General features: G+C 39.0%; 1 protein-coding gene across 1 annotated transcript in view; it reads right to left on the bottom strand.

Moving 5' to 3' along the window:
* The window catches only part of ITPR1 (inositol 1,4,5-trisphosphate receptor type 1), a 405,812-nt gene that overhangs the window by 369,504 nt on the left and 17,242 nt on the right, over positions 1-19,066 (bottom strand). Inside the window, exons 2-3 of the mRNA XM_044675941.1 lie at positions 10,245-10,352; positions 3,951-4,021 (exon numbers count right to left, since the gene is read on the bottom strand). Of these exons, the coding sequence (XP_044531876.1) occupies positions 3,951-4,021; positions 10,245-10,336 (163 nt within the window). The 5' untranslated portion in view covers positions 10,337-10,352. The remainder of the gene's footprint in view (positions 1-3,950; positions 4,022-10,244; positions 10,353-19,066) is intronic.

The following is a 19,066-nucleotide window of genomic DNA, read 5'->3' as shown; positions in this document are numbered from 1 at the left end:
GAAGAGAAGAGAAGAGAAGAGAAGAGAAGAGAAGAGAAGAGAAGAGAAGAGAAGAGAAGAGAAGAGAAGAGAAGAGAAGAGAAGAGAAGGAGAAACATGCCATAATGTGTTTGTTGCACAAAGTTTCATGCTGGGGTTCATTTTCCATATTTATTCAAGTCTGTTGCCCCAAACCCATTCAGACAAGGAGAAAAAGGTTGTCACTGTACAGTCTTCAGTGAAGATTTACATCTAGAAACAGTGCCATATCCAATAAGAATGACAGTAATGGAATTACTAAGATGCCCCAGCTCTTTGGGGAATATCAGAGAAAAATGTTGTTATGCAAAATTAATTCAGATAATGCAAAGGATTTGGCAACGGTACAACAGATGTGAAACCACTGTTGTCTTCCTCCTAGAAATGTAGTCTGAACAGGAAATATATTCCAACAATATAAAATAGCAATTCATTTAAAGAATTACTTTTGCTCACCACAGGGAAGCAAACGATCTCTCAGGTATCAATGACCAGTGCCAAGATAAAAAGCTTGGACTTTGTACCTAGAGATGAAAGTTATTCCAGAAGACATTCCCTACAGTTATATTCAGTTACCAAGAACACAAGAGAAATGCTGGAAGAGATACAAGAGTAAAGGTAAAGGCAGCAAGTGTTTAGATATAGAAAGCAGAGCCAATGAAATATCCTAAAAACTTCTTAGTTCGAGGTACATTTCACTCCCATACATCCACGACCCCAAATGGGAAGACATTGAGGGAGGAACCACACGGTACTAACAAGGCTGGACTGCCCCCTCCTCAGGAACAGGTTAGAATAATTCTCAAGATAGAGAAGAGCTTGGCAAGTAAACAATGATGGTGTGAAGCAAAATGACTAAGCAGAGCTCTGCTGACTGCTCACATCAAGGCTCCATCACCACATTCAGAAGCTCCTCAGCTCATTCACATTTTCCATATGTCTATGCTAAACTTGGGTGGGCAATGGTGTCACTGGGGAATGGACTAGAAAAAAACTGCAATTACAGAACTGCACTATGAAAATTGTCACATAGCTGGCAATATTTATTAAGTGCCTATTCTGTTCCAGGCATCGCACTAGGTAGGCATTAGAGATAAAGAGACGAAAGTAAAGCAGGCCCTCCCCTCAAGGAGCCTGCATTCTACTGAGGGACCCAGAAGAGAAGGGGTGAGCATGTATGATGGAAGGCGAGGAGAGATGCTGAGGTCAAAGAAGAAATCCCAAGTATGCTAGAAAAGGTGAGGGAGCAAAGAGAACTTTTAGTTGAGAAAATAGGAGAAGGCTTCAAGCATTAGCCCCCATTCTGAGGCATTCTGATAGCCTGAGACCTCTTCCTGGTCTATGGACCCAAAAGATCTGAAGAACAGACTGTGGTTTCTTTTGATGGGAACACAAGGTGCAAGAAGAGAAACATAAAGAAATAAAGCTGAAGAGAGAAACTGGAGTGGCATTACAAATGACTTCCAATATCAGGTGAAGGAATTTATATTTTATTCAAGGAGCAACAGGGAACAACTGAATTTTTCTAAGCAGGAGAATCTTTTGCAATCCAATAATGATCATTTCAACATGCCCTTGGAGCCCTTTGGAAGGGGAAGACTTTTAAGCAAGAAAAACCATTCATGCTAAGAATACTGTTCTGCCTTGTCAGGAGCACACTTTGAGAATGCTCTGGAAAGGGTTAACACTTGTCAACATTCATGGCCTTCCCTGAGAGCATACACACCCCAGCTACCAAAGGAAAGCTGATCTGGTCTAGCCACCCCTGTGCAGGATCCAAGTCTGGAGACAGGTTTTAAGTAGGAACTGACCTACATTTGCAGAGGTTTAATAAGCAGAGCTCATTGGAAACCAGATTTTTCCACAAACCTAAAGCAGCTTACTTTAGTACATGAACAATTCCCAGAGAAACGAGTGCCATAAATCACAGCCCTGACATGTGATCCCAGCATGGGTGAGCCCAGAGCACACACCATTCACTTTTCTCCTTTATTCTAGACAGCTGTCTATCACTCTGTAACCATTCCTTATCCAGAAAAGAAAGGCTCCCCTGTCCAGAAAGGCTCCCCTAGCCCTAGGGTACCTCGACAACAAGACTACCTGCATTTTGGAGCTACAGCTTCCTCCACACTGTAGCAGACACATTCTTCCTCCCCACAACCCTGCCACTTTTCTTTGGAAATGGAAATGATGCCCCACCACTTTTAAATGTTCAAAATTTGAGTGAAGCTAATGCCAACTTAATTCATTCACATGGTATTCACGCTCTAGGACTTAGGGCTAGAAGGAGCTTTAGAGGTCCTCTGCTCCAATATCCTCATTTTACAGATGAGAAAACTAAGGTTAAGTGACTTGCTAAAAAATAAGAGCCAGACTTTAAATCCAGGACCTCTAACTCCAAATCTGATGCTAGACCACATTATTGATTTGATTTCTCAATATATCAAAGCCTCACTCACTCAATGCCACTTCTACTGTCTTCAAGACCCCTCAGTCCCAGCTTTGTCTGTTTAGTTGGCCCATTCTGATATAAGTTCCTTTTAGACAATTTGATGCCTGAGCATCTCATCAGTTTAACTAAGCTGTCAGTACTCCAGACTCAAGATTCAGGGCTTTTTACTATTATACTCAGACCACTCTGTCTCATTGTTTATTTACTATCTCAAGATTCCAAAATATCTCTCACCTTAGCTCTTTCTAATCTCAAGATTCCTAGCCCTAGCCATGGCAGATGAGGCTGTTTTACTTCGGCAAGGACTCCAGCAGAGAATTCCTTCTGATATTTGTGCAAGTACCACAGCCCCCTACTTGTGAGCCTAATGGAGGTAGGAGTAGTGCCCTACAGGCCTTGCTAACTCCTGTGGCACCTAGTACAAGGAAAAAACTCTGGCAAAGCATTCATCAAACTGCCCGTTTTGCCCAGGTCTCACAATAAATAGTGATTCTCAGACAAGATATGCTATAGTTCATGTCACCGTATTTTGAGTTTCTTATCATGAGTTTCTATTACACTAAAGATAAAAATAGAGAGCTGCAATTAAAATCCACAAAGGAGAAAAGTCCTATAGCTGCTTCAAAAATTCCAGAGTCTACAACAGAATGAACAAAATCTTCTTCTAGTCACTTAATGCCATTTGGCTGAAGCTTGGTACCAAAAGTCTTGGCTTGCCTCTAGTCTGATTACATACTATCTAAGCTCCTCAGCTTTTGCCCCCAAAGTAAAAGAATTCCTGATGCACCAAACAATCGGTACTATTAAGTTAAGGGGATATAATACGGAAATACAAACCTTGGCCCCATTTTGAAGAGAAGCAGATAAATTCCAAAAAAGATGCGGAATACTCTTCATTCAAGTTATCACTTTGAGCATCTTAATGGGTCACTCTCAAGAATTACAAAAATGTCTGGGGAAAGCTCCAAAATGAGGAGAAAGAAAAAATAATCTCCAAACAAGGCAAGTCATAGAGATTCCCTGCTTCCTCCAACCTAACTCAAAATACCTAACCACAGGAAGTAACAGTGTCAAAGACCTTTCTTTCCCAGGTTTAAGACACAAATATCCAAAGAAAGGACAAATAGCATGTGATCAGGTCCATAAATCCGATCTTTTAAAGAAATAAATGCAATCAGACAAAGCTTGAAACCTAATTAGCGCTTAGTAAAATTTATTTAGTAGTTCAATCCAGATAGCCCAGGCCTTTATAAAAGAGATTCACTAATTCTGGCTTGCCAAATGTTTCTACTTTGTTTGGGGAGAGGTTGTTTTCACAAGGCTACATCAACATTTCAAATGGACATCAAGGTTTTAAAACGAGATAACAGGCAGGTCTCAATAGAAAAGGGTACACTTAAAATATATTTTAGCTTCCAATATTTTTCAAAATATACTTAAGATCCCCACGAAAGTAACATCATCATTTTATCCATCTTACCTCGGAATTTCTTGGGTGGGTTGTTCAGATCGCCTGTTTCTGGCTGCACAACACATCGGTCATCCACCAGGCTGAAAAAGGCAGAAAACATCAATTTCACTTTGAGGAAGGACTTGGAAAAATGAATCCAATATGGTAATGGAAAAACACACATCTTTTTTAATCCACAGAATTTGGATAAATTGCATCAACCACCTAGAAGGAGTTCACAACTACATTTGCCTATGCTTTATGAACCAAGTGGGGCAGTAGTCCACAGTGAAAAAAGTTACTGGATAACAGTGGTCCTTGGAGACTTCCTTCTATCAGTCACAAATATAATGAGCTATCCCACAGCTGATCACTTTAGAGTGACTCTGACATACCCAGAGGTCGCTAATGAGCAAATGCTGACCAAAAAAGAAAGGGAAACATTTAAAAAATAACAAGTAAACTTTTACACCTCCTAAAGGGAATTTCATGTCTGGAAACAGAACAATGTCTCCAGACACCCCCTATAGTAGCAAAGATTTTTAAGTGTGCAAGCAAATTAGAAGGACAGAATGAGAGAGTAAAAAGCAATGGTAGAGATCAATCTCTTAATCTAGGGAGTCCTAACCCAGAATCGGAGGAAATGGTTTTTAAAAAATATCTTTATAACTGTATTTTAAAATAGTTTATGTAAAGATCCTATGTATTTTATTCATTTGAAAACATTTTGAGAAGGAATCAATAGGTTTCACCAGATTGCCAAAATGTTCTGTGGTATACAGAATGTAAACTACTACTCTAGACTAATCTAGAAGAATTTTTTTTCGTTTTACTCAAAATAGACAATTTCAGAGAAAGCTAGAAAGACCTTTATGCAGAGGAAAATAAGCAGAACTAGGGCAACAACTATTCAATGACAACATTATAAAGAAAAATAACATTGAAAAGCTTTAGGATTCTGATTCACACCATAATAAATCAGGAGTTCAAAAGAATGAAGATGAAGCACATCATTCACCTCCTGCCAGAGGGATGATCAACTTAAAACACTAAAAGAGACAAACATGGACATTTAATTTGTTAGACTACATGTATATGTAATGAGGAATTGTTTTTTATTGACTTTTTTGGTCTGTTTCTCAAAGGGAGTGGGGGGTAATAAAAAGGGGAGAATAATTTTAAAATCCTTGTTAAGTGAAAAATAAAAATAATAAACTTAACTTTAAAAGTTTATTTGAAATGTTTTTTTAAAGTAAAAATGTTATTCTAAGAAAGAATACATAGCCTTCACCAGATTCCCAAAGGGTCAAATGCACAAGCCCCTGATCTAGTCCAAGTCTCTCACTTCATGTAACAGGAAACCAAGAACCAGAGAGGTAATCTAAGTAAGGTTACCCAGAGAGCAGATAACAGACCTGAGGCTAGAATTGAGATCTTCTATTCCCAGTAAATGCATGGCATGAAAGATGTTTTGCTACTAAAATGATTACAGCTACCTTCCAACTCATCACAACCTCTTCCCTGATTCTATGACTGCAACACAATGATTGGTTCCCATTTGATGATAAAAAAAATTTTAGTCACTTAAAAACATGGCTTTATGTTCAATCATCTTCCCGCCATTTCTTTGGGGGTTTTATATAACATAATATAACATAACATAACAATATGATAAAATATAATATAATGTAACATGATATAATACATATATTATGACACATATATAAAGTCATAGAGTTAGAAACACAAAGGACCTTAGAGGTCCAGCTCCCACACTTTACAGATGAGAAAACTGAAGCTTAGAAAAATTAAGTGGGGAGAGCTACATGGATTGAGAGACAGACCTAGAGATACAAGGTCCTGGGTTCAAATTTGATCTCAGACTCTTCCCACCTTTTTGACCTGGGCAAGCCACTTAACCCCAGTTGCTTAGCCCTTGCCCTTCTGTTTTGGTATTGTTTCTAAGACAGAAAATGAGGATTTCATCCATATAAATGCCTCAAGAACAAAAACTAAAACCAACAAGCACAATATGTAGTAAAATTAAAAATAAAACCCTAATAAAAAATCTTCTTTGCAGTGAGTTTTTCTGATAAGGGTTTTGTAGCCAGGAGATAGAAGATTTTAATTCCAATTACAAGACTCGGAATTATTCCTCCACTGGGCAAAGGATGGGAACAGGAAGCTTTCAAAGGAAGAGATCCAAGCTAACAACTCCCATATGAAAAAAATACTCCAAATGACTAATAATTAGAGAATGCAAATTCAAACAATTCTGAGGGGAAAGTAGAAAGATAAGGTAAGGGAGGGAGGGAGGGAGGGAGGGAGAGGTTCATTCTTCAAGCGCCAATACAGCCAGCAATGTTTACTTCCCACTATCCTTCCCCAATATTTACCACACTGCATGTGGAATGAAGAGAAATCTGGGTTTGCTGACACAACCTTAGGCACACTTCTCTGAATTGCAGGAGTAAAATTCTCAGAATTAATTTGAGTTCAAATGAGATAACAATAAGCAAAGTGCTTTATAAGCCTTGAAGCACTAGACATCTAAATGTAAACTATTATTCACTAGATGGAGCAATGGATAGAGCACCAGGTCTGGAGTCAGAAAGACCCAAGTTCAAATCTGACCTCAGATATTCACTCGCTGTGTGACCAAGCACAAGTCGTTCAATCTCCGTTTACCTCAGCTTGCTCATCTGTAAAATGGGGGTCATAAGTAGCACCTACCTCACAGGTTGTTGCAAGGATCAAATGAGATGGTATCTGGCCTGGCACTTAGGAAATACTTAATAAACACTTCTTCTTCCCTAGTTTTATTACTCTGTCAATGTGGGGTCCAGAAGAAAAAAGGTCCACCAGGTACCATTGTACTAGGAACAGTCGTGTGATAAGTTTTGAATTTCCCAAGGTCAAAGAACAAATTAATTTAGGACAGGCTCAGTTACTTATTAAGGATTATAGTGTCCGAATTTAATTTCACCCAAAAATCTCCAAGTGGTTCTTCTGTTTAAAAGTACCATTTTGGGGCGAAAGAAAGTGCTTAACTGAGAAAAAAAGGATCCAAGTCCATCCTTCCTCTGCCACTTAAAACCTGTGTGACTGGGGAAATCATTCCATCTCTCTGCCCCTCAGAGGGATGGATTAGATGTCTTTGAAGCCGTCCTACAGTTCTGCATCTATAAGGATCTATCACTGCAATATATATAACATAAAGGAGTGTGAAGGAGCAAAAAAAGAGAAGAGACTGTCAAGGAAAGTTTGGAGTCTGTCCCTGGTCATAATGCCCAAGCTGCCTCTCTGCTCACTCCCAATGGCTATTCACATCCAGTGCCTACAGGCTAATCTACAGGAATACTCAGGAGAGGTCAGAGCATACAGCTCAGGGCTAAGAATAGCAAAGGGAACTTTTTTAAAACTAAAAAAAAAAAAGTTCCATCTAAACATCAAAATGAATCTCCTTCCCTAGCCAGACACCCACTCCTAAAGAACCAAAGTCTAATGACTGAATGTCTTGGACAAATTCCTGGATGTTTTAAATCAAGAAATGAAAATCTCAGAAGGAAGCCTTTGAGAAAGTCAGACATGTTTTTAATAGATATGAATGACATGAAGTCTCATCTGCCACCAGAATTGGGGTCTTAGCAGAGCTAGAAGTTAGTCTCTCTCCAGTGCTTTTAGAACAGCTGCTCGCCCGAGAAACAAGAGCTCTAGCTCACACCTTGACATACACAAAGAAAATAAGACCAGTCCTTGATTACCCAGGGAATACTTAACTACTCTATCACTTGCCTGTCTTATCTAATTAATCTATTTGTGTAATTATCTAATAATCTATCCTTGTTTCTCTAACCTACTGCCACCTCCCTTTTGGCCATCATATAGTGCTCACAGGTTCATGTAGAAGGGGAGAATTGGGAGCAAAATTAAATTTTAATATCATAAAACCACAACTTGGAATGATGTTGTTCGTCCTTTATTTTCTAAAAGAATCCATAACTTCAGGAGGTGATGCCTTAACTTGCGCACAAATTATATTTAAGCAAGGCAGAGTTGCACAAAATCATTAGGTCCTTTCTGTCCAAGGGCAAGATAAAAATCAGGGTGACTGGTGATAGCTCAGGATGCAGTAGATGATCTTAGCTTTTTCAGTGTCTAACCAAGTTCTAAGCACTCCATGGCAACTGCTTTCTGTTGCCTTTGTGGCCACTGAAACAAACTGTTCTCATCTGCCCCTTCTGCCAAGGAAAGTCTTTACTTGCCTGAGGTAGACACTCCATTAACTCCCTGACAAGTTTGAGGCCTCTCAGTTACCCTCAACCTGGTTTTAGCCTGCCTGCCAAGACAGTTTACCAAGGAATGGCCCTGCAAACCAACAGTTTCTTGGGACAGTTCAGAATAATGAAGGGGCGGCCACTTTGAAGTAGTGTGACAAGTTGGAATTCCTGAACAACTTTTAAGATGTGCAGTTGTTGTTGTTATTGTTGTTGCTTGCTTTGAAATACAGATAAGAGAGAAATTCAAAGAGGTTCAAGTCTAATCGATGGATGGTTCCATTCTAATTAGCAGCCAGGCCCTCTGTTCCTACAGTAACCACTGTGTTATTGGTATATAATTAATAGCTTCTGAAGTGCCTGAAAATAGCTTGTTCTGCTAAGTAGGTAAATATTCACTCGAATTTTTTTTCATTATTAGCTTAGCAAGTTTTCCCACAGAAGTAAACTCTGGCCACATTCCAGTTCAAATTATAAAACATTTCTAGTAAAGAGACTAAATTACAGAACCTCAAGAGATGAAAGGGTCACAGAGGTCATCTGGGTATCAGAATACACTCTGAAATATCACTGATATATGGTCATCCTGTCATCACATGAAGATCAACAGTAAGGAGGAATTTACTAACTCCTAAGGCAGTCCACTGGATCACTCCAATTTTTTAGGAAGGTTTTGCTCACACCAAGCTAAAATCTGCCCCTCTGCAACTCTATTTACTGCTCCTTGATTCTGCCCTCTGCGGGCAAAACTAAACAAGTACTAAACAAATTAAAGTACATGAATGTAATGGAATAATATTATATTTGAAGAAAGGATGAGTGTAATTAAATATGGGAAGATTTATATGAACTGATGCAAAGCAGAACCCCCCAAAAATTTGTATACACACATACACATATACATACATATATATGTATGTGTGTATATATACATATATACACACACACAGTAACTCTAACCCTATACTAAAACAAAAACAACAAAATTCAAGTTGAATGTTGGGAAATCTGATCAAGCATGGCCCTAAAGAAATATGAGAATGGAATTTTTTTCCCTTCTCTGAAAAGGTTAAACGCTGTGGGTAGAGAGCACTGCAAAGTATATCAGAATCAGGTGATACATTAAAGTTAATTTTACTGAACTTCCCCTTCATCTTTTTTATTCTTAGTTATAAGGAAAGGGAAGTTCCCTTTCTCTGGGAGGGCAAAGGGAAATGGAGAAAAAATAGGTGATTTAAAAAAATCAAAGACATCCATTTTCCAAATTCCATCAACAAGCTACAAGCCTATTCCCTTTATCCCATGTCAACCCTTCAAACACCTAAATATAGCTATCATGTCAGGCCACCCTCTAGAGCTGCCCATGTCTTCTTTTTACTAAACTATCCCTCTCCAAGTTTGCCAAGGGATCCTCTTATAGCATGGTCTCCAGGCCTCTCTGGTCTCCTTCTTCTGGACAAGTTTAAGCCTTTCTAAAATGAACCACTCAGAAATGAAGACAACGGTGCATAAATAGTCTTACCAGAGAGAAGTGGTTCTATCAGCTCCCTTTTCTCAACCCTTATCTATGCTTCTCCATGGTGTCTAGGACCACATGAGCTTTTTGGGGAGGGGGGTGGCAATTGTGTCATATTATGGACTCACTGAACTTTTAGTTCACAGGAAATTCTAGATCTTTTTTATTGCTATTTTTTTTAATTGCTGTCTAGTCACATTTCTATCTCTCCAGTACTTGTGAAGTTTTTCTCTTTCTGAACTCATATTTTAGTCTATTTCAGAAAAGCTTTTTGTGACAAAGATTTTAAAAATTATGACTAAAATGAAGATTGAAATTAGCTAGAGATTTCAGTGAAGAGAGAAGAAAAAAATCATCTATCAATTGTTCCATTCTTTATAACACTTTACTACAACCAGGTAAAAAAACATAGTAACTAAAGTATCACATCTATACAAAATCCTACCATAGGGCTTTTAAACCTAGATTACTGGAAAAAAAAAGAAAAAAGATTTTTAGAAGCCTGTCACATAAGATAACAGTTGTCCTTACCCCAAGGTGCTGATAAATCCATTTGTCGATCCCTCTGCGTATAGAGAACAAATGTCTCCAATATGCAGGAAACTAGACATCTTGTCCGACATGTTTTTCTTGAGGATTCTAGACAAAGGAAACATATTCAATGGTTAGAAAGTTAGAAATGCTTTCAAGGTAAAATGCTGCTGGAGGTGGTGTTGCCTCGATTTCCCCCCCAAAAGCCTCATTTCTAAGTTTTGATAAACCATTGAAAGGCAAGAAATTTTTAAGGGGTTAAGTAAGACATATGCAACAAAGACAGTTTCTAAAATTAAATTCATTTTCAGGGCTCTCTGCAGTGATCTACTTCCTCTCTGATAAAGTCATAAAGTCACACCTGAAGCATGCAATTTGAGACTTCTCGGCAATATAGAGTAGATATAAATAAAGAGACTCCAAGGAACTCAGCCAAGACCTAGGGGTGATTAAGGACTCAGAGCACTGACTTATGAAGTATATTAACATATTTAGTTCACCTCAGGGAATATTCAGTGAGAAGGGAAAGCCTGGAAGAAAAATCATGTACTGCATTTCAAGGATACATAGTCCCAGGTATAAAACAAAGTGGATGAAGTTAAAAAGAAGAGACAGAATTTCTCTTGAAAGCTCTTCCCGCAAACTAAAAAATCTTGGAAAGTGTCCAGATGTGAGTCAGAGCCAGACCTGGGTTCAAATCCCAAACCCTACCTGTAATGACTATCTGCTAAGTAATTTTTGATCAAAACACTTAAAACTCCCTACATCCTAGTTTTCTCAACTGTAAAATATTTAGAATCGCTGGCTTCCTTCAAGCCTCATCTCAAATACTATCTTCTTCTGGAGGCCTTTCCCAGCACTCATCCCACCCTGCCTCCAGCTGCAAGCAACTTCTCCTCTTGTGTTACTTCTGGTATTTACCTTGCATAAACATATTTTCTGTTTGAACCTTGAATATATACATATATTTATGCATATATAGTTTTCCTCGTCAGAATAGAAGCTTCCTGAGGGTTGGTACTCCTTTTGCTTTTTGCACATTGTTAGAACAATGTCTGGACTGCACTAAGTAACTCCTGATGGATGGACTAGATGGTCTCTAAAAACCTTCCAGCTCTAGGATCCTACGACCAGGAGCTCACTGACCTAGCAAGTCAAAGTTGGGTGTTTCCTCCCACTCCCATTCTCCTCCCCATGAAGCTTCTGTCCCTGAAACTGCTTGAAATTATTCCCATCTCCACAAAACCTCCATACAAAATACACACACACATACCCCAAACAGAAATAAAAACAGAAATATTGGCATGATTCATCATAACAGCTTTCATCAGAAGGGTAAATATTTAGGAGTGGCGGTTGTGTTGTAAGGGCCATATTGATGATGCTGTTTTTAAAAACAGAGTTGTGTGTAGGAAGGCAATAAACAGGCAGGTGAGGCCTATAGCCAATCATCAAATATTACCTAAGGTATTTAAGAAGACTAAGGATTTCTCATCTTTTTCTTGCTCTAAGTTTCTGACTTTAAATTTGTTTTTCCATCTATTTATCATCACCTTCTGGAAACCAGGAATAATATACCACACAAAATTTGTAAAAAGCCACGATAGTTGTAATGGAGTATTAATAATATTTTCACTCTTAAGCTGGCTTCCTGGATGCCAAGTTTTCTTTGGAGGGGAATTATACAACTGTGAAGAAACCCCAGAAAGAATAGGGGTTTGCCTCTCTTACCTCCAGAAAAATGCTAAAAAACAAAAAAACAAAAGCATTATTAAACTATTCCTGCTCTTGTTGGTGGGGAAAAAACCCTACTAATTCCAAAAATCCAATCTTGCCTTTTAAAAGGGGATAAACAACACTTTATCGGGCATTAGCTTGTTTACAGTGAGAGGTAGCAGCAAAGAATACATTGCAAGGCTTGAAACAATAGAGCCAAAGTTTATGGACACTGGGGAAATGAGAACAGATACACAGTAATGGACAGAAAGGACAATCCACCAATTTGTCCTCTTCAATATCATGTTTTTATCCCATATAATCATAACTGTATTTTTATGACCTGAAGGTAAGCCAACTTGTTTAAGCAACATCATTAGTCCATTTCCCCTTTCTGGTAACACATTAAAAATAGCTGTTTAATAGCCATTGCATATCTACTATGGACTTGGGTTTGTTTTGGAAGGTTTAGGGCTCATTCAGGGATAGATAATTGGTACGTTCTGGGTCCAATTATTAGATAAAAATTTCTAAGGAAAATTCAAAATATTTTTACATTTTTCAAACCCATGCAGAGTTGTTGAATGTGAGGACAGAGCCCACAAAACCACAGAATTGGAAGGGACCTCAGGGGCCTGCTAGTAAAACAGGACCTGAACTAGATCCCTTGTTTCAGCTTCTGTAATAAGGTCACCAATAGAGGAAACAAGGAAAGGGGTGCTCTACTTCTTCCCAAGGCAGTAGCTCTAATTATCTGAAAAGCATTCTTTACATTTAACCTACATGTGCCTCTTCTTTGACTTCCACACACTGAGGCTCCAAGATCAAGGCCAAATCTTCTTAGAGAACTTCTCTCCAAGACAGCTGGCTGTATAGATTTTAAAACTGGCCATCAGACCCCTCTCTCTCCTTCCCCAAAGAGCGGCCCATGAAAGTGTCTGTCCTGCCCCTAGGGACAGTGATCTGGAATGGAGCTGAGCTGTTTGCTTCCCCCTCAAAGCTGTCACCACCACCTAGGCCAGCAGAGCCAAAATCCTACTGTTTTTTGCAGGAGAAATTGACTGGAAACATCTGTTTCTGACCAACCTGGATGATGACTCTCAGAGTTGCTCTGCTGGACAAATTGGAATCCAACACCATCCTTTCTAAGCATCCAGCAGAGCCAGCGGTGTTTGTTATATTTATAGGTGAAAGGTTGTCATGAAAGTTTCTTAGTTACAAATTGCCACTGTTATCCATTTAGATGTAGGAATAAATGTCACTTATTTGTATTTTTTCTTTTTTTTTTTTTTCATTTTTCCTCAAACTAGAGAGACTGGTCCACCCACTACAACTTATGATGGGTGGGTAGCCTGCTAGGAAATTTGCCAGGGGCCACAGTTTAAAAAAAAAAAAAAAAAAAAGACACCCACACAGAACAGTTGGGTGTTTTTTTTTTTAAATCCCACTTTCCCCAGGGGTCTCTAGCAACAATTATACTAACAAAGGATTAGGTTAAAGGCTTCCGGGTACTGCTGGAAGCTTCCAATGGCTTCCCCCTTAATTAAGCATAAGGGACCTGGAGAATGCCTAACTCCATCATTCCCTTGGAAGGAAACAAAGCCCAGTAAAGTCAACAGATAGGGAGGGCATCCAGGGCCAGAAGGGGTGGGGAAGGAGGAAAGTCCATGAGTGATGGGACTAACAGACCGGTCATCTGGAAAGTTTCCTGTTGTTAAGAGGGTTTGGGAGAGCCTGCTTTTTTATCTGATCTTGTACCATTTGTGCCTGCAGACCTCTTCCGGCCAGTCTCACACTATGCTTCTGTTTTAATCTACTCACAGTCAAGAAACGCTGGGGGACCCCCAAGAGGAAAAACAGATGTGCTAACCTGCTGAGGCAGGCAGTTAAGACAAACTCATTATCACTCACTGGGCTTTTAAGCCCACCAGGAATAGTCAAAGGCTCCACCAGCTTGTGGACAATAGGGGAAAGTCAAATTTCCTCTGAGATATTCACCTTTCTTAGAAGATTAAATAGGCTTGGGAAGGGAGTGTTCTAATGCTTCAAAATTTACAATTACAAAGACCTCAATGATTAAAAGCCAACTGCTGAGGGGCAGCTGGGTAGCTCAGGAGAGTGAGAGTCAGGCCTAGAAACAGGAGTTCCTAGGTTCAAACCCGGCCTCAGCCACTTCCCAGCTGTGTGACCCTGGGCAAGTCACTTGACCCCCATTGCCCACCCTTACCAATCTTCCACCTATGAGACAATACACCGAAGTACAAGGATTTAAAAAAAAAAAAACAGCCAACTGCTGACTATCATATAAGCAAACTGAGAAAAAACCTAGGGTGATATTATTTCTTAGACAATAGCTATCAGTCTTCACTAAGAGGAAGGCTAATTTAAAATTCAGGAAGATTCAAATACTCAAATGGATTTGTGATGTCATCAATCTGTGGAGCTCCATCCAATGGTGCATTTCATAATTCATCCTTTATATTTCTCATTCATGTCTTCCAATAAGGGGTCCACCCAACAGACCACAGTTCTTCTCTCCTTTTGCCCAACATTGTGAGGTTCCCTTCTAAGACCCTCACAGAGGATGACCTCAATTTATGCATACAGATGACCCTCTTAATGATTTTGTATAAATGAGAGACAGGTATAGAGGGTAGCTGTAGTTTTCTTGGCCACTTGTTTTGTTATCAACGAGGCCCCAGTTTTTCCCCCACATATTTACTATCTTCTCCTTTAGATATCTTGTAAATTGGTCCTTCAATGCCCTCACAAATTGTATTCCTCTAGCAATGACCTTCTTAATAAATGTTTGACCTTCAGATTCTTTTCCCTTCTTTGTTCTCTCTCAAATAATTTCTTAGTTCTCTGACTGCAGTGGTGGAGTCCAAGAGTGATGGTTTGATGATTCACGATGAAGAAGGTGATTCCATATAATAGTGATTTCAGAGTTTCCTTTTTTTTCTCCTTTTTGCAGTCTTTTTTCCATTTTTCATCTGTGAATGTCCTTGGACACCCTGGCTATGTTGCCAAACTTTCTTTTGACTGGCTTTACCCACCACTCATCTCTCCTTTATGAGACAACACTACTCATAATCATCCATCATCCTTTTTCCAAAACATTTATATTCTAACACTGTATTGCCTTTGGTTGTTATCAGTCTCCATTCAGTGAGTAAATCAAATGTCTGTTGACTTTCTGGACTTCTTAAGTCCTCTGCTGCAGCACTTAATTTATATTCGTTTAATCTCTGGTTTAAGTTACTATAGTTGATATTTCTATTGCCCATTTCCCAATCTGATTTACAATAGTTTGTTTAACAAATTCTGGGTTGAATTCTTAATAATTACTTAATACAACTTTTCAGGCTATTTATTACAAATTCTGATCTTAGCTCTCTCGGTGTGGTGTGGCACTGATAATTAACAGGGATTGTCTTTTCTGGTTTATTAAAATGTGATCAGTTTTATTTTTTTTTCAAACCTCTTACCTTCTGTCTTGGAATCAATACTGTGAATCAATCCACTGAGCCACCCAGCTGCCCCCCAGTTTTACTTTTTAAGATGTTTGATGCTGGCCATGCCAAGCCCCTCTTCTTTTTTTCTTTTTCAACCAAAGTATTCATGATGTAGAGAGACTTCTAATTATAGTGATTCTTTAAGATTACCTGAGCAGGAGAATAGTGGATGCCAAGTCTTTGGTCTATCTCATTTTTATTTCCTGGACCATGGTTTCTCACATTTTTCTCTCTACCCTCATCTCTTCCCACCTTTGCCCTGAAGTTACCACATGCAGAGTGAACTTTTTCAAGGCCGTGACAGCCCATGCCATAGAATTCAGTAATAATGAATTGGACAGGAGCAGGATTAAGAGCCAGGCCTAGAGATCTTTGGAGGTCTTTGGTTCAAATCTAGCCTCAGATATTTCCTAGATATGAGACCCTGGGCAAGTCACTTAACCCCCACTGCCTAGCCGTTACCACTCTTCTACCTTGGAATACAGTAGTGATTCTAAGATGGAAGGTAAGGTTTTGTTTTGTTTTTTTTTTTTTAAAGAATGAATTGAGAAGCTCAATCACACAACTGGTCTATGTTGAACTTATGACCTACTCAAACATTTAGTTCTTTTTCATGTAAACTGTCAAATTGTTAATTTATGCCCTCTACCATTTGACTGACAAGTGATGCCACTCTTGAGAAACCTGGTAAGAATCTAAATGTTCAGGGTCAGTTGACATGATGCCTGGCCTGGGACCCAAGCTACACAGGATGTCTGAGATCAGCAGGGAAGGCAGTACATCATACTGACAGCCATCTGCCACCCAGCATTACTCCTCAAACATAAGCTCAGCCCTAACCTTCCTCTGATCTGATCCTCTTCTTCTGCTCTCCCTTTTCCTCTGATCCCCCTAACTTCCCATTTATCTTTAATCTCCTCTCTCCCTATTTCTTGCTTTTTCTGGTACTCACTGAAACTTAGCTTTCTCCTGACAATACCTTAGCTCTTGGCACCCTCTCCAGAGCTGTGTGCTCTTTATTCCATAACTTCTGACAAAAAGGGGCCAGGAGGAAGAGTTGGCACGTTCCTTTCTTGTCACTGCCGTGCAATTTGTATAGTCTTCTGCCAGAGTCCCTTTTGTTCCTATCACATTCTTCTATCATCCTTATGTAGATCAAACATCCTCCCCCAGATCCCTTTAATATTAAACTTCAAATTCACTGAGGGCAGGTACTGCATTGATTTTCATCCTTGTATTGCTATCCCCAACAATTAGCAAACTGCCTTGAACACAAAGGTTACTAATAAAGGTTTATTAAGTTGACTCACATTATTAGATATGGGAGAAGGAAAAGCTCAATGAAAGCCTACTCCAAAACATCTCTAAGCAAAACAAGGGTAGGAATCAATTTACTCCTCGCCACTCTCATTGAAAAGTATATCAATTATAGGCTTGTCAGATTGGCTAAAGGACAAAGACAGAAATGTACATTTCTAAAAATAAAAAACTGCCTTTAATACAACTAATCTATTTTGATTTCAAAATTATGAGTCCATATTTAAATACTCAAAAGTTTTCAAAAGCTGTTAAACACACATCTACTTAGGTTGGGGATCTCTCTACTCAATTCCCTGTCTCCTGCATTCATTTCTGCCAATGCTGGAATGAACTGGAAAGGATAAATAAAGATTAACATTTCTTAAAAATCCTCAATAACAAAGGTCTGAGGAATGACAAAGGGTTGGCACTCTGACAAGAGATGATATTTAAGGTACCTTCACTCTTGGGCACCCAAATGCACAATAAACCAAGACATGGTAAAGGCAAATCTCACACTCTCAGTATGATGGAACTTCTGAAGGGATTTCAGGAAGCTATTCAGTCCATTCTTCTCTAGAAAAGAATCCTCATCAAACACATGAAACCAGTGAGAATACAACCTTCCCTTTAAGACCTTCAGAGAAAAGGAACCCCCTTGATACAAAAGCAGCTCACTCCACTTTTGAGCAGTCTTGTTAGGAAGTCTTTCCTTATATTTTCTTCTTTACCATGTCTACTCATTACTCTACTCTTGCCCTTCGGGACCCTGCCTGTTAGAATTGTCTTCCACATGGCAGCCTTTAAAGTGTTGGGAAAGAGTTATCGTCCATTCCTGTGTCTTCTCTTCTCCAGGATATACATTCCCAAGTTCCTTGAATTGATCCTCCCTCCTTTGACATGGAATGAAGTGCCTTCATGTTCCTGACAGCCTCCTTGTGACATTCTCAAACAGACATCAGTCTGTTTCCCATACATGAAAATAATAACCCAGATATAGTCTTTAAGGCCATAGTAATATCATTTCCTTATTTTTTCTTAATGCATCCTAAGATCAAATTTAATTTTTAGGTTTCTGTATCACACTGTTTACTCATTGCAGTCCAATAAAAATCCCAGATCTTTTTTTTTTTTAAACCCTTACTTTCTATCATAGAATCAATACTATATATTGGTTCCAAGGCAGAAGAGTGGTAAGGGCTAAGCAATGGGGGTTAAGTGACTTACTCAGGAACACACAGATAGGAAGTGTCTTGGGTCATATTTGAACCCAAGACTTCTCATCTCTAGGCCTGGCTCTCAAACCACTGAGCCAATTTTAGCTGCTATCTCCCGATTTTTTTTAATACATGCTGCTGTTCCAACTGTGACTTTTGCTTTATACGTAGGACAATGCTTTTTTTCTTTGAATCCAACTAAAATAATTTACATTTATAACTATCAAATTGTACTTTATTCAAGTACTACTGTGTGGCTAACAACAGAGATCACAGAGACTTTGGTGGTCTCTCTATTATCAGAGATTTTGGCCCTTCCAAGGATAAAAGAGGCTTTGGAAGACACTGCCAGGAGAGAGAATCCTGGAACAACACCAATGAAAGGCTCTAAGAGTAGATCAGTTTATTTGGGGATTTCTCTGTTCTCTGGAAAAAGAGAATCTTTCCCACGTTTTGGAGCAACAAACAAAAGGAAGAAAAGGCAAGTTGGAGACACAAATGGATGAGTCCAGGCCTAGAGAGTAAAATGGAATGGACTGAGGTTGACACTAGTCTCATGGTAGTCAGCAACTGAAGTACTATAGACAAAAATTCCAATCAGCAACTGTTCTTTCACCTGAGTGACATGAATTTAGTTGTGAGCCCATTGCAATCTACTCTATCTTTATATAAATGTTTGAGTGTCCATAGTATTCACTAATGCTAATAAATTGTATAGCCAGTTCTCTATATTCTTCACATAATGGCTCTAACTCCCATTTCTATGCCACACACTTTTCACATGAAGACTTTTCTGATTTTCTCAAACAAGAGTGCCTGATCACCCTATCGTAAATTTGTTCTGAATATACTTAGACATGTACATTGTGTCTCCCCTGACAGAATGTAAGCTTCTTGAGGAAGGACTGTTACGTTCTTTGACTTTGTATCCTATCATCTAGCACATTGCCTGATACAGTTGGTATTTTATAAATACTTGTTGATTGATTAGTAGTCATTAATAGTGAGTTTGACTAAGCCTATAAATGCAGGGTTTGAGTTTGAGAGGGGAAAGCTAGAAAAGAGGAGATTGCTG

The sequence above is a fragment of the Gracilinanus agilis genome, chromosome 1 (genome assembly GCF_016433145.1).
Source record: "Gracilinanus agilis isolate LMUSP501 chromosome 1, AgileGrace, whole genome shotgun sequence".
NCBI classification, from domain to species: Eukaryota; Metazoa; Chordata; class Mammalia; order Didelphimorphia; family Didelphidae; genus Gracilinanus; species Gracilinanus agilis.
Note: the sequence above shows the minus strand (reverse complement) of the source record. Positions and strands in the feature narration are given on the sequence as shown.